The sequence below is a fragment of the Neovison vison genome, chromosome 12, assembly GCF_020171115.1.
Source record: "Neovison vison isolate M4711 chromosome 12, ASM_NN_V1, whole genome shotgun sequence".
Classification (NCBI taxonomy): domain Eukaryota; kingdom Metazoa; phylum Chordata; class Mammalia; order Carnivora; family Mustelidae; genus Neogale; species Neogale vison.
Genome location: NC_058102.1, coordinates 11,350,635 through 11,365,605, shown reverse-complemented (window position 1 = coordinate 11,365,605; position 14,971 = coordinate 11,350,635). Strand labels below are relative to the sequence as shown.

The window sequence follows — 14,971 nt, the reverse complement described above, 5'->3', positions numbered from 1 at the left end:
ATCAGTACAATGACTCCACTCTGACCAACACTCCTGTTCTGCGTCAGGCTCAGATGAGATATTTATAGAAAGCTTAGCGTAATACTGGGCAGGGTAATTACCTCAAACCATCAGGAATAGAATGCTATTCACTTATAACAAGTTTACATATCCTAAGCATTCTGTAGCTGATTTACGACACACTGCCTTGAGGGTGCCGGCTTGGGACTCTGTCACCGGCCCAAACCAAGCTTGAAAACAATCTATAAACCAGTTCTCACCACCCAGTGGGACACCCATCAGAATCTTCTGGGGCAGTCTCCTTCGTAAGCTGCACACCCACCTCAACCTTCAAAGACTATGCCCTCCTTCCCTTTACTAGTGATTTATGTCTCTAAGGGCAGGAGCTGAGTCTGGCACATGGCCAGCAGGCACCCCTGCCTGTGGAAACAGACCTCTCAGGGGGACCTCTGATAGGTGCTTCAGAAAACTGACAACCATCCCCGGCAAAGGATCATGTCAGGTGGTTCCAAGAACAGACACATCTAGGACATTCACCCTCTAACAGGGGTATGAAACGGGTAACAGATGAAGGAGCCCAATTATGAACTCCAGACAGAACACAGCCGTATCTCACCCTCCCTCTCCCAGGAGGTACTGGGGGAAGAGAGGCTGCCAATCCCAGAGCAGCACATGATAAAGGTAAGAGACTAAATAGTTATACTTTATTCCACTGTCACACTTCAGACAGCCCGAATCAGATCAGCATTCCACTACGCATCCAAACCCCTTCCAGGCTCAGTGGAACGACACACTCCGGCTTCACGTCATCATCTGGTTTAAGTTTCTTCCTCTGAAAGACAGAAAACGTTAGAGAAATGAGCCATGTCACGCTGGGGAAGTGTTTGTGATTTCCCCCACTGCGTTCTGGATCGTCATGGGGCTACGAGGAACTTCCTGCAGTCGCCAGCTGGTGAATGAAGCAGGAAAGAGGCAGCCCGGGGCGCGTGTAACCAGCCCAGAGCATCTTTCCTCCTCCAGACCACTGGCTCACCATTCCACCGCCTTTCCCTCCATGCTTCTTTCCCACCCTGGCCTCCAGGAGGCCCCTCTCCCCCCGCACCCCTCATGGGATCTGAAGGCTCTGGAAGCAGCTCCAGGCGCCGGAGGGCAGGCTGCTGCAGAGTCGAGTCTCCGGGAGCACTCGGCCGGTCCCACGTCAGGGCTCCAGAGAACAGTGGCCGCGGAGCTCGATCCCTAGCTAGCCAACAGCCCTGCCTGGACTTCAGGAGGAGGCCTGCCACACACCTTCTTCCTCTTCCTCCTCCTCCTCTTCATCCTCATCGTCCTCATCGGAGCTGAACGTGCCGTCCGGCAGGCTGTAGACGCGGATGACCTGCTTGTTGGGGTCCTTGAGGATGAGGTACTTGCCCTCCTCCAGCTTCATGCAGATGTCGATGACGCAGCGCAGGATGCCCCAGGCGTTCTCCACGCTCAGGTTGATCTGGCTGGCGAACTCATTGGGCTTGAACTGCTGCGTGCCCAGGATGACGTGGCGCGAGGAGTCCTTCACGTGGTACCGGGACACGTACCTAGCAGGGGAGAGGGGCGACCATGGTGGGGGCAGGCCGCACAGGGGCACAGCCACACCCGCAGCCCCAAGGTCTTCCCCAGGGACAGCGGCGAGGCCCACCCCGCCCCTTGCAGCTGGTGGACTCTGGGCGCCCGCGCGAACCTCACCCCAGCTTGAGATACTCGGAGCCGGCCAGCAAGGCGCAGCACGTCCACCGGGCCAGCTTGTAGCTGTTGTTCTTCAGCTCAGTGGCGATGACGGCACCTCGCTGCGAGTCGAGCTTCTGACGCCAGTCAACGCCGTTGCAGTGCTGCGGGAGGCAAGCGGGGCCCAGGCGTGAAGGGGGGCCCCTACTGCCTGAGGCCTGGGACCTCTTCCGGCAGAGAAGGGACTCCTTTGTGGGCTTGGCTTGGAAGCGGGGAGTCCGCAGGTAAATCACAGGCAAAGACACGGTCCCTGGGCGCACAGCGGGGGCCCAGCAAACCCCTATCCCTCTTGTCTAGACCAGGACCCATGCGTGCACAGTGACACAGGGCCGTATGAATGGCAGTGGCAAGCGTTCACTGTGTGCGGTGTGGGAAGGGAGAGCTCCCTGGGAGGGAAAGCGACGGCTCCCCCGGGGCGGATGCTGACAGAGGCTGGAGCTGGCGTGACAGGAGAGGTACAGAGGGAAAGACAGGCTGCAGATCGGGTCAGCCCTGGGTGGGGGTGGAGGCCGCAGAGAGGAGGCCAGAGTCTGACCTTGTGTATATACACGGGCAAACCAAGAGATCATCTGCTCCTACTACCTCGTGCGCAGATGTGAGAACTTGGGACCCAAAGCGAAGTGACTGGCTGAAGGTCATGTGCAGAGATTCTCAGATTGTCTTGGTTCATGGCAACCAGAGGCCTCCCAAAATACTAGTCCTTTAAGTAGTTGGGCCCAAACCGTTTAGGAATAGGATTTAGACAGATACGATTCCCTCAAGACCACTCTTGTGAGTTTGCTGTGGCATTTCGAGAGTCTTTCCACATAGCTGTGCTGCGCGGAGGGAGCAGTGTTTTGGACAATGAGTTGGCAGAAATCAAGCGAGTGGGGACGGGGAGGGCGCGGAGGAGGTCAGCTAGACCAACAAGTGCACAGTAACAGGCGCGATCGACAGCATCCTGAAGTGGGCGATGACGGCAGAACCGAGGGAGAAGACGGACCGCAGATCCGAGAAGCCCAAGCAGATCTAAGGAACCACGCTTACAGTTCAAGGTTGAGGCTTGGGCTAGGCACAATTCTACTAAGTCATCGGGAGATGACTCCCGACGGCGCCAACGCTTGTGTGGCGGGAAACCGTGCCGATGAGGAAAGGTCATGCCCATGGTTAGGCACCTTCTATGTCAAGGGCATTCTGCGCATGTAACTAAGGTCCCTTAAGATAGGGAGACCACCTGGGTGCAAGCCAGACACAGAGAGGTCAAGTCAGAGGCTGAATGCACGAGAACAATCTGCTGAGCTGTTGCTGATCTGAGGACAGAGGGGACCCTCGGGCAAGGGATGTGGGGGAACTCGAGGAGCCAAGAAGCCCCAGCGGACAGCTAGTATGAGAATGGGGCACTTAGCCCACAACAGCAAGGAACTCTGAATTCTACTAACTAGAATGAGCCTGGATGTTTCTTCCAGAACCTTCAGATTCATTTAGAGCCTTTGTTATAGAGCAAGAGAAAACGAACACAGAGCTCTATGGAGAAGTAACTGTGGCATAGAGAGCTGTGGAGGGACTGACCTGAAAGGCGGCTCCACTGGAAGTCAGAAAGGAGGGGAGCCAGCAGAGAAAGCAAGAGAAGGACTGAAAAAACGTGCGAGGCTGGAGTCTGGGAGCACCACAGAGGGCAAAGCCACACGGTGACAGTGATGCTGAATGCTATCGGGGGGACCAGCGGAAAGTCTGAGAAGAGGCCACTGGCCCCAGAGCCGAGTTCGCAGCAGGGCTTCTGATGCGCTCCTTCGTCAGGTGGCAGAGGCCAAGGCCACCTGGGGAGTAGGAATCAGCAGCAGTAAATGTGGGTCCCCTAGTCTCTAATGAAGGCAGAGCACAACGGCTCAATGTCGCATTAGATGCTGTTCGACGTGCCCCTGAGCTGTCCTTGCCACGGAGAACCCTTTGTTGGGTACAGTGGCGCCCTGGAGCACTGCCCCCCGCAGTCAAGTCAGAAGCCCGGGCAGCTTCAGAGAGGGGCGCAGCCCAACGATCCTGCAGCACCAGCAGGAGAGGGAAGCATAAAGAGGAGAGATGAAGGAAGCCCATTTCTTTCAAGAGGCCTCCTGAAGAGCCAAATCTTCGCTGATCTGAGAATCTCGAAATTCAAGAAGGGAAGGAATTGGAAGAAGAAATCAGAAGGTTGGAGGGAAGGTTGTGGCTGCTCTAAGCGAAAGAACAGATCAAAAAAAAGAGCTCCGGGGCTTACAGGACACCTGCCAACCCGGAGGACGAGAGATCAAAACCAGATGCTTGCAGAGAGAAGCCCACGGGAGGGCAGAGCGGAACAGAGAGGGACAAAGTCCTGTGAGAACATCACTACTCCTGGTTCCTGTGTGCCTCCTGCGTGCCATACGAGCAGAAAAGTTCTAGCCTTAGCCACGGTCTACACAGGCACAATCTCTTTCTCAATGAGGAACTAAAGGGAGGAAAAACTCAGAAGAAAAAAAAAAAAAAATCTTGGTAGCTGTGTAAGTGACGCACCAAGGCTCACAAAGGCTAGCCAGGGACAGCAGAGCCCGCAGGAACCACAGACAGGGTGACCAAGCATGCCTCACCCTGGAATCCCACTCGTTGAGGGTCTTGATGTTGATGAAGGACACTTCCCCGTTGGCTCCGGTCATGACGCCATCGTGCTCACAACGGACAATAAGGTCGATGTCGTCTCCAAGCTTCCACCTGCGGTACCTGCAGCCAACAAGGAGCTTGTTCAGCCACTGGAGACCCCGGCTTTCAGAAAGCCCACCCCCCCCGGGTCGCTGACATACCGGTAGGCGACTGAGGCGACTTCATTCTTGTCCATGTCATCCTCCACGAATGGGTTTGGGTTGGGGAAGTTGTATCTTTCCTTCCCCTGCCAAGAGACAGAGGCGTCAGGAGACAGTGAGCACTTGCGGCCGGGACCATTGACCAGATCCTGTGCTCAGCTTAGTTACAGCCGTGGCCGGCCCCCTGCAGCCCTCCGGGGTGGGGTGGGTGGTTTACCCTTCCTGACCTCGAGCATGAACCCGGAGAGATCCCGAACGCTTGCATGGGCCGCCTGTGTGCTTTGTGTGTCTGAATGAGCAGCCACACCCCCCTCCCTTTTCATTTTTCTAGAGCGCACGCCACCACTTGTCCTAACAGAGGTTTATTTCGTTTATGGTCTTTCCTCCTTCATTAGAATGAAGCCTCCTGAGAGTAGAACTCAGCTCACTGCTAGATCTCCAGCACCTAAACAGGGTGTTTGTAATCAGTCTGTCAAAGAGCTGAAGGAATCCCTACAGCCTGTCTGGCCGAGACCAGTGTTCCTAGGACTCCAGCCTCACGGAGAACGTCCCGCGCACAGAGCTCTGAAGTGCTGGGTCTAGGGTTCGGTCAGGCAGCCTGACCTCAAAGCCCCAGCGTGGGCTCCTCTGTGACAGACACGGACCCTGTCTGCCCTGCTCAGTCCCACCACCCCAGAGCCCACCACCAAGCAGATGTTCTGGAAACAGAGGCCCAGAGGCTCTCACCGCCTCACCATTCTCAAGCACTGCTGGGAGAAGTTGTGGTTGATGTAGGTCGCTTCCATGGCCAAGTTGCGTGGCGAATTGAAGGAATTGCCTTCATCTTGCGGGGGCTCGTTGGCGGTCTCACTCACTGTCAGGAGGTCTGCAAAAGCAGCGGCGTGGTCACCCGCCCACGAAACCGAGCCGTTAACGTGCCTGGCACTACGGGGAGGGGCACAGGCCTGTCCTTCAAGGAACCACCACCTGCCAAGCCGGCTCTCCCAAGCAGGGGGGCGGGGTGGGGTGGGGGGAGAGAGGGGAGGAGCGGGGAGCGCTGCTGGGTAACTTCACATCTTCTCTAATGTTAAATTCAAGAAACCAGTCCCGTTTCAATCTTTTTGGATTCAAGAGAATGTCTGATTTTGTTAGCTTTTTGACTAAGAAAAGACCCTAAGCCTCAGGTATGGAATTGAATCGTTCTACTTCGCTGCTATCCTGCTTTAGTGACCTGGTTTCCCTTCAGGGCCTACGTACTCGTGTTTGTGTGGTAGCGAACACACGCATGTGTAGTTTTCCCTTAATAAATACACTGAAGTATGCCTTCGGCTCAGGTCATGATCCCCGGGTCCTGGGACCCAGCCACGCGTCAGGCACCCTGCTCAGCGGGAAGCCTGCTTCTCCCTCTCCCTCCCCCTGCTTGTGTTCCCTCTCTCGCTGTGTCTGTCAAGTAAATAAATAAAATCTTTGAAAAAAAAATACACTGAAGTAAAGGAAAAAAAACCCTTAACTTAAAGAAAACCATGAAGTAAACGTCAAAGGTGGAACGGAGCACTGGCAGAAGTCAGGAAAGTGCTACCCCTACATTCCAAAGAAGTAACATTCGGAAGCACAGTACTGGGGCCTCGAGGAGGTGCCTTGGCCTCGGCTGTCAGTGCTGTGGGGAGACAGACGGTTTCCTGCCCATTCTCTAGAACCAGGGACTTGCTCTGAACCAATAAGACAGCCAACACCTTTGTGCTGCTCCCAAACAGGCTTCCTACCAAAGTCGGAGTTGTCCCTCTTGTCAAAGAAGAGCTTGGAGCCGACTCTCTGCACAACGATGTCCCAGGAGTACACGGAGCGCGTGCAGCCCATCAGCGTGGCGAGGATGGCGTCTGTGGCAAACACGTTCCCCTGGGTTTTCGCCAGCTGCAAAGAGGACGGGGGAGGAAGAGGTGAGGATACTCTAACTGGCCCTCGGCAGGGAGCTCTCACGCCCTCACATCCAAGTACACACCCCGCTAGCGCTTGGCGGGGGTAGTCCGCAAGCTCCCGCAGGCAGGCGTGTTGTCGCCCTCCTCCACACCCCGCCACGAGGGACCGCAGCTCACTGAGCATGCGCCACATTCCAGGATGGCATGTCGCTATGCTCTCGCCTCAACCCAGTGGCTTGTGTTAAGCACACTCGCCCCGCTTCCCAGGTGAGGAGAGGAGGGCTCAGGCAGGCGGCGCGAGGAAGGGTGGCAGGGCTGGGGTTCGGGTCCGGCTCCACTTAACGCCCGTGTCACGGCACAGGCCGCAGGGTGGCCGCGTCCCAGCGGCCCCTGCCCCATCTGGGAGCGTCGAAGACGGAGGGGGTTCTGAGGCCTAGGAATCCACGCGGATGCCCGCGGGGCCCACCTTTCGGATGACAGGGTCGTCTGTGGTGGTGACGGTGTGGAAGATGCGCTTGATGCTCCGCAGCGGCTTCTCGCTCCTCGTGGTAATGCGGTCGAAGGCTTTGTCGTAGTACTCCAGGGCCCCGCAGCACTCGCTGAGGCCAGCGGCCAGGCGACAAGGCAAACGGCACCATCAGCTTTTTGTCTTCGTTTTTAAAAAGCTACAGAGCGGTGCCTGCGTGGCTCGGCCGGCTGAGTGCCTGACTCTTGATTTCGGCTCAGGCCAAGCTCTCAGCAGGCTCTGCGCCCGGAGGGGACTCGGAGTCTGCCTGACATTCTCTCCCTCTCCCCCGGCCCCTCCCTCTGCTTACGGTGCTTGCTTTCTCTTTCTAAGAAATAAACCAATTTTTAGGAAAAAAAGAAAGAAAAAAAAAGGAAAATGCTGTGCAATCCGAAGTCTTATCCAGAAATCCCACCTATAAAAGGAGAGAGGGCTTTTTTTTTTTCTCTGTCGGGAACAGGAGAGACAAGCTCCCAGAGTTCACGCAGATTCCTGTCTGCTAAGCTCTGGATACGGCTCCACAGAACAGCGTGAACACAACTGACTGACACAGACTCCCCACTTTAATGACGGGGAGACTAAGGCCAAGACAGGGACATGGGCAGTTCCGGAGGCCTCTGGGCATGCAGGTTCCTGGCCTGGCACTCTGGCCCCCACTGACTGACTTCTATCTACTACCCGAGGGAAACAGCTCTTTGTGACATCAGGAGAAGCTCTGCCTCTGATGAACTACGGTCTTTCTCTTCCTGCCGAAAGAGCCACTCGCTGGTCCATACACACACGTGCGTGGCAGAAGGTGGCAGAAGACACGACTTACATGTCCTGTGGCTCCGACACTTCCAAGTAGCGCATCTTCATCAACTGAGGAAAGTCCATCTCCTCCTTCACCTCCCAGTCACTACGGACTTCCACCGAAGAGTCTCGGGGTTTCTGTGCAGAACCAGTGGAGGGAGAACGACAGCCAGCGTGTAACAGAAGGAGAAGACAGGTTAACAGCGTGGAGGGCTCTTACTCAATAAATCCCTCCAGAGCCGGTGCCACACGCTGGCTGCTTTCTAAGATAGCACCCCGACTCTGGGCTTTGTAGTCTAGAAAAGGACCGAAGGGGGCAAGAGGTCAAAAACAACCAGGAATTTTCCTCCTAGGTGATGTCGGCACCCAGGGCACACCAGCTCTTTCACACGTATAGAACTTCTAGCAGCTTCTTTTATGCCTCACAGGATGTCAGCCCAGCAAGCATCGCATCCCGCAAAACCTAACTGCTGCCACCGGAGCCCGTCTCCTGCTCACGTGCGCCTCGCGCTCTCACGGCATCCCCACAAGCACGCGTGCACGAACGTTTACAGCAGCATTTCCCCACCAGCAGCAAGCGGAACCCACGCAGACGTCTGTGTCCCAGGGAACGGGTAATGAAACGTGGTACACTCGTACCACAGACTTGGCAATAAGGAGGCCCTGGATGAACCTGAAAACGTGCTCCGTGGAAGGAGCCAGACACAAAGGCCCGCATGTCACAGGAGTCTATGTATAGGAAATGTCTGGAAGAGGCAAACCCAGAGACAGAAGAGACTGGTAGTAGCTGAGGGCTGTGTAGAGAGAGCAAAGGCTGGCTGCTGAAGGGCATGGGGTTCTTTCCAGAATGACGAGACTGTTCTGCTGGCTGCAGGCCCGCATCCATGAACATACCAAGAACCCCGAACTGTACACTTGAAATGGGTGGACTACACAGAGCGTGAAGATTCCGATAAAGCAGTTATAAAACCAAATAAGCAGACAAAACTGAATTTCTAGATAGAACTCTGGTGTGGATACACTACCTGCGACTTCTGGTCCCACTTCTGCCTCACTCCGAATTGTTTCTGGAATTTTTTCTGCAGTCGTATGCGCTCTCTAGAAAGACAAGAAGACTCTGCTTTTGGTGCAGATCTTTAAATCGGCGGGTTTTTGAAAGGCAGAAGCTGCCATCCTCTTCTGCTAACCTGCAACACTGTCACTGACTTCTTGGAACCAAGAACACAGGGGCTTCGTGAAAAAGAGCCGAGCAGGAGTGTACACACGAGGGCCAGGAGAGGTACACCGCCCCCACACTGGCCACTAGCAGCCCCGGCCTGGGCAGGGCTGCTGGCCGACGTGGCTCCCAGGGCCCCGTGTGAAGGAGGCCCTGGGCTCGGGCCGCAGCACAACTGACCAAGGGAAGCACCTGAGCTCTTCTTACCGGCCCTCATTTCTTACCAGCGCACGGCCACTGCCAAGTACTCTCCAGCTGTGCTACCTGCCAACGATGGCCCTCGGAGAATGAGGACAAGCTCAAACAGTGGCTTTGCTGGTGTCAGGAAGGTTTTTGTGTTTGTCTGCGATGCTGGGGAAGACAACTGTCCTCCTGCTCTGGCCCAGGAATTTCAGAGTACGCTCGGCCCTGGAAGGGTGAGGACAGGAAACCTCACCTCTCTTTCTGCTTGGCGCTCTTAGGCAGGGTCTGCAGGTTGAACTGCAACATGTTCCGTCGGTCTTTGTCTCTGCGGAGGTTCCGCTGCGAAGTAAGAAAAAAACCCCCGTGTTAAAATCCTGGGGATCTGATGGACAAGAGGCAAGGCTTAATGGGAGAGCTTTCCCTGGCATTCGCATGGACACACAGTCACGTATTTTTTATTGAAGTAGGTTTACGGGCTTTTATTAGAGTTGCAGTTTGGCTCTTTATGTAGTAAGATGCAGCCCAACTGGACCATCTACTTAATAAAGCCTGCACACAGCGATTAAATGAAGCAACAGGCACCTTTTTACCTGACACATGCACCCCCTCTTGGCACAGAGGTACGATGTCCTAGCCTATGACAAAAAGCCAAACCATTTAAACCTATCCCTGGACCCAGTAAGTTTACTTCAGCACAACGTATCAATGGTCAGCCACTTGGAAGTCACTGGAAGACCCACGAAAACGCGCTTTCATCAGTACACACAACGTAGCATTTTCAGCAGGTAGCCGCCAGTGGTAATGGCCCCAAGACGGTCGGATTGCTGGTTCCTGGCCTACCTGTGCAAATCGCATCCGATTCCGCTGGTAGGCGGTCTTCTGTGTGCGTGCTGTGTCCACCAGCTGGAAACTAGTTTCGTCCTCCTCGTGGAAATAAGCATATTGACTTCCGCCACCGAACTGAGAAGAGTACTTATCTGCAAGCAAAGGCAGGGATGTGTAAGAGCTGCTACAGTTACTTTACACACATGCTGGTCTAGAGCCCTCCTATTCAAACTGTGCCCCGGACCCTTAGCAGAGGTGCGTGCTGACGGACTCACCCCACATCCACCAAATCAGAATCAGAGTTTTAAGATCCCCAGGTGATTCATGTGCACATTCAAGTCTGAACAGCTCTGATCTAAAGAGCTTTCTAAGTCAAGACAGAGTTTGAGGGTGTCAAGCCCATTTCATGCCCTGCCTTGGTCTGTAAGAAGAGGAGTCCACCTTTACTCTCCCAGAAGGGGCAGACATGGGGCGTGCGCTATGCAAACGGCAAACACCTGCACCACCGGGTGCTTGAGGCAGACACGTCCAACAGGTCATGTTACACTTTACTGCTGACCTCGGCCTCAGATCATTGTCACTTGGGTTACAAGCAGCCCCTTCCAGCAATCTCAGCTGGCACAGAAACCCCCCGCCCCCCATTTACTGGATCGAAATCTTAATATGCGGAGTCCTCTGACTGGCTTCCTAGGTTCAGAAAATCCTAGGCACTGCACTACAAAACAGGAATGAGTTCAAAGGATATGTAAAAAGATTCATGGCTCCCTGAAAGTGGAAGGGAAAAAAAAAAAAAAATTCCACTATAACAGATTAGATCACTTCAATGAGCAGTCCAAGTTTTAGGGCCATTAAAAAAAAAGTGGATACTGCCTACAGTTCAGACAGCCCTAAAAACTACGAATTATCATCATCATCATTTTGTTCCTTTTCTAGAATGCTTTTGGATGGAGGTTACTAGAAAAAGCAACAATCCTCCCAAGGCCCTGGTCTGGGCAGTCCGTTGGAACACTTACTCGTGTACCTCTTATCTTGGTATGTGGCACCCGTCCAGTCTGCAACCTGTGGGAGCAGCAGCAGAGGAGAGCACACAGGTCAGTCAGACACGTTTCTGCGGACCCAGAAACCCCTGTAAGTGAAGATGCCATCTGGGAAGAACGTAAGACAGACTGGGGATAGTAAGGCCTTTAAATGCCTAGCTCTGTTAGGACTACTGTTAAGTACCCAGGCGTTACAGCCTTCCCCAGCTGGTGTCCCCCTAAGGAACACAGGAGTTACACTTTGGAGAGAACAAACCCGAAATGGAGTAACGGAGGGCTGCAGTCACAGCTTAAAAGATTCACTTTCACGAACAGGCAAGTACCTTTCCTAGTCGATCCCCTTTGCTGAACGGTTGGTAGGGCATATCCCGAAACTGCTCGGGCACGGCACAGGGACCCCAGCCGGAGGGGTTGTCCTGGATCACGGGGGTCATGAACTTTGCCATCTTCTAAAACCTAAAAAATACAAAAAATGTGAGTAGCTTCATGAAGAAAGGCCTCTGAGTACAAGCAGGCTTCCGCTGCGGGAAGCTAAGACATAATGACAACATCTGAAAGGCAACACACAAAATGGAACACTCCGCTGTTGACCTCCTACTGAGTTTGTTTTCTCGTAGATAATATCGTGAATACTTAAGACGTTGAAGACCACTAACAAAACTGATCTACCGGGGCGCCTGGGTGGCTCAGTGGGTTAAGCCGCTGCCTTCGGCTCAGGTCATGATCTCAGGGTCCTGGGATCGAGTCCCACATCGGGCTCTCTGCTCAGCAGGGAGCCTGCTTCCTCCTCTCTCTCTGCCTGCCTCTCTGCCTACTTGTGATCTCTCTCTGTCAAATAAATAAATAAAATCTTTAAAAAAAAAAACAAAACTGATCTACCATACTGCACCAATTCTGACACCCACTTTCCCCACTATAATGTCTTTGAAATGAGGCTGCACCTTATGCTTCATTGGCTCTCTTATCCTAATTGGCAGTTTGTCCTTCTTGGTGCTACATAACATACAGCTGCTTCTTTAATTCAGTAGTGTCTCAGCTTTGATGGAATGTAGTAACCTTTCTCCAGTGTAATAACCATGTTCTAGTTCTCAGAAACACCTTCACCAAGTCATACAATCTGTAGCTTCTCTAAGACTTCATCTGTTAAGTGAATAAGACTCTGGTTTAACTCACAGCACGAAATCATTGCTAAAGACTGGGTAGTTATACATATGAAAATGCTTGACTGTAAAATGCCACACAATTACATCTGGGACTTGCAAAAAATGTATTTACACACAGGGTGCTGAGAAAAAAGAAGTCCGTAAGTATAGCCTGATGTGTAACCTTTCTTTCTTGGTTCTTCTGATTTTCTGTCATCAATCCAAATCCTTATGCAGAACAAGGGGACAAAGAGCCAAGCAAAAAGCCTGTCAGAAAGATGAGGTTACCGTAAGCCCTAGGTCCTAAAAGTGTCCATACGTCCCATGTTTGTAGATGTTCACAAGTACCAGTTATTGTTCTTGGTGTCTACCCTGCATAAACCCAGTAAATGCCCCGAACAATCCTGAGGTAGCTTCTAGTATCAACCCCGCTCTTCAGATCAGAACACTGAAGCACAGAGAAGCTAAGAAATTTTTCAAATTTGCAATGCTAGTTGATGAAAAAATTTGAACCAAAGCAGTCTGGCTGGAATCCGCGCTCTGGTCATGCTGTAACTCCTCTGAAATAGATCTTCACCTGACAGTTCCTATCAAAAACCTATGCACTTGGGGCGCCTGGGTGGCTCAGTGGGTTAAAGCCTCTGCCTTCGGCTCCAGTCATGATCCCAGGGTCCTGGGATCGTGGCCCATGTTGGGCTCTCTGCTCAGCAGGGAGCCTGCTTCCCACCCCCCCTGCCCCCGCCCTGCCTACTTGTGTTCCGTTTGTCAAATAAATAAAATCTAAAAAGCAAAACAAAACAAAAACCTATGCACTGATCATCCATTGTAATCCTCAGGTGCGTTCTAGACGAAAAGCCGTTGCACAAATATTTCCAGAGCAATCGAAGTGCACAGCACAGTGATCACAGAAAGCTCTCCTCAGTGTCTCACGATGGGGAGATTGAGGCTTCCTGCAGAAGTGAACCGGGGTGACAGCAAGAGGAAACATACCAGCGGGATTCACCCTCCGACTCTAAACTTAAGATATACCACGGGAAGAGGACCGAGAGAAGAGATGGCAGCTTCAAGACAAGTCTCATTACAGTGACTACTTATTGAGCCCCTACAGAGTGTCAGACACTGTGCTAAATGAGTTAACAGCACTAACTCCCCCACACCCCACACTTCAGAGATTAAAAGTCTGCAGCTCGACCAATTAAGCTGTTGATCTGGCCACTGTTTCAAAACAGCTGATTTCCAGGGCTGTCTGCCCCAAGTCCAGCATTCTTCCCTTTATGTTATAGCTCGGCAGCCACCCGAGAAGAAATGGGGTTGTATCCCTACCTAGTAACCCAGTCAACAATATTTCAAAAAGGTGTAAAAAAAAAAAAATCCAGTTGTTCTGCTACAGTTCAAGAAGGAAACAGACCCAAGGCTTGGCATGCATTTCTCCAGCGGGTGGGAGGAATCCGCAGGACTTCGACACATACACCATGAGCAGAATGGAACCAGAAGCACAAACAGCCGGTCAGTTGCATCGGAGTGACAGCTGCACCCTGGGCAGCAGAGGCACCCCAGGGCACTCAGAAGGTGCCCTGTGGCTGACAGGCCACGGTGCTGTGTAGATTATCACAGCCACTCCAGATCGGATGCCATCATTCCAGAGGGGAGAGAGTTTCAGAGCAGAGATCAAACTTATGCCACCACAGCCTTCCATTTTACAAAAAAGGGAAGAAAACCTTTGGACTGTGAATTCCTCACGTTAGGCTCAAACACTGCTCAGCCTGGACCCCCCCCCCCCAAATACCTCCTTCACATTCTGGGAGCCTCTGGCTACTTTGAAGACCCTGAGACCCAACGGGGTGAACAAGTACTATCAAAGTCCCTCAGCCCGTGGACGCAAAGCGAAGCCTAAGGCCAGAGGGACCTCACCCACAAGGCCGTGAGCCGCATCCCTAAGTGTGTCCGGCCTGGGGTCCCCGAAGGTGGATTCTGCCCCGCCCAGTGGAGGGCCAGAGGCGGCCGCAGACGTACGGGAGGTCTCTTCCGGGAGGCCTCCGAAGGTCGGGCCTAGCCCAAGCCGGCTCCAGAGATCCACGGAACCCTAGGGAACATTCCACTCACCTGTAAAGGCCTCTGCCGGGCCCGGATGGCGAGAGATGGTCCAGGCCGAACACCGCGCACCCGGTTACCCTCCAAGGAACAGGGAAAAGGAAGAAAGATGCGCGCGCACCGGCCGGCGCCGTAAACACAATCGGCGCTGTCGTAAACTGCCCTCTGGCTTCCTGTGGAATCCATGGCAGAACGCACGAGTCGTAAAGTGCACAGCACTTTCCGGCACACCCGGAAATTCGTCACTATTCTTTGAGAGGTCTACACACGGTTTCCGAGGAGCTAAAAGGCCGGGGGTGTGTTTACAGTTACGTCACGGGCGCATCCGGCGACGCCCCCAGAGGGCGTCCCAGAATTTTTGAAACGTGGCGGCGGTGCACTGGAAGCTGGAGGCGGGGAGAGGTGACGGCCTCTCCCGGTCCCGTAGCGGTTCACGGGTACCGCTTCGGCCCTTCTGTATCGCAGGGTGGCCGGGGTTCCGGCTTGCACTGGCCAGTGGTGTGGCTCGGGTCTCACAGCTGGGGGCAGGTCGAGGGTCCGGGACAGAGTTTTTGGTTACCATTCCTCCGCCCCTCCCCTGCCCCGCTCCCTCCCCTTCTTTCAGTTTTGGAAACAGGCCCGGAGGGCTGGGGTATCCTGAGTAGCAGGGCTGCTAGTGTAGGGGTAGCCGCCGGGATTCAGTGCATACTTCACGGTTCTCAAGTCAAGTATACGACGACGATTTCTGGAGCGCTAGTG

At 53.7% G+C, this 14,971-nt stretch overlaps 1 protein-coding gene across 1 annotated transcript; it reads right to left on the bottom strand.

The window, feature by feature from the left end:
• Positions 1-682: 682 nt before the first annotated feature.
• Positions 683-14,351, bottom strand: EIF3D (eukaryotic translation initiation factor 3 subunit D). Its single transcript, XM_044226825.1, has 15 exons — positions 14,246-14,351; positions 11,324-11,456; positions 10,977-11,022; positions 9,979-10,115; positions 9,392-9,477; positions 8,765-8,837; positions 7,765-7,877; positions 6,909-7,041; positions 6,290-6,437; positions 5,282-5,412; positions 4,548-4,633; positions 4,338-4,467; positions 1,720-1,862; positions 1,288-1,571; positions 683-832 (listed from the first exon to the last, which is right to left on the bottom strand). The coding sequence occupies exons 2-15, from the start codon at positions 11,444-11,446 to the stop codon at positions 819-821; spliced, it is 1,647 nt and encodes a 548-aa protein (XP_044082760.1). The 5' UTR covers positions 11,447-11,456; positions 14,246-14,351; the 3' UTR covers positions 683-818.
• Positions 14,352-14,971: the final 620 nt, after the last annotated feature.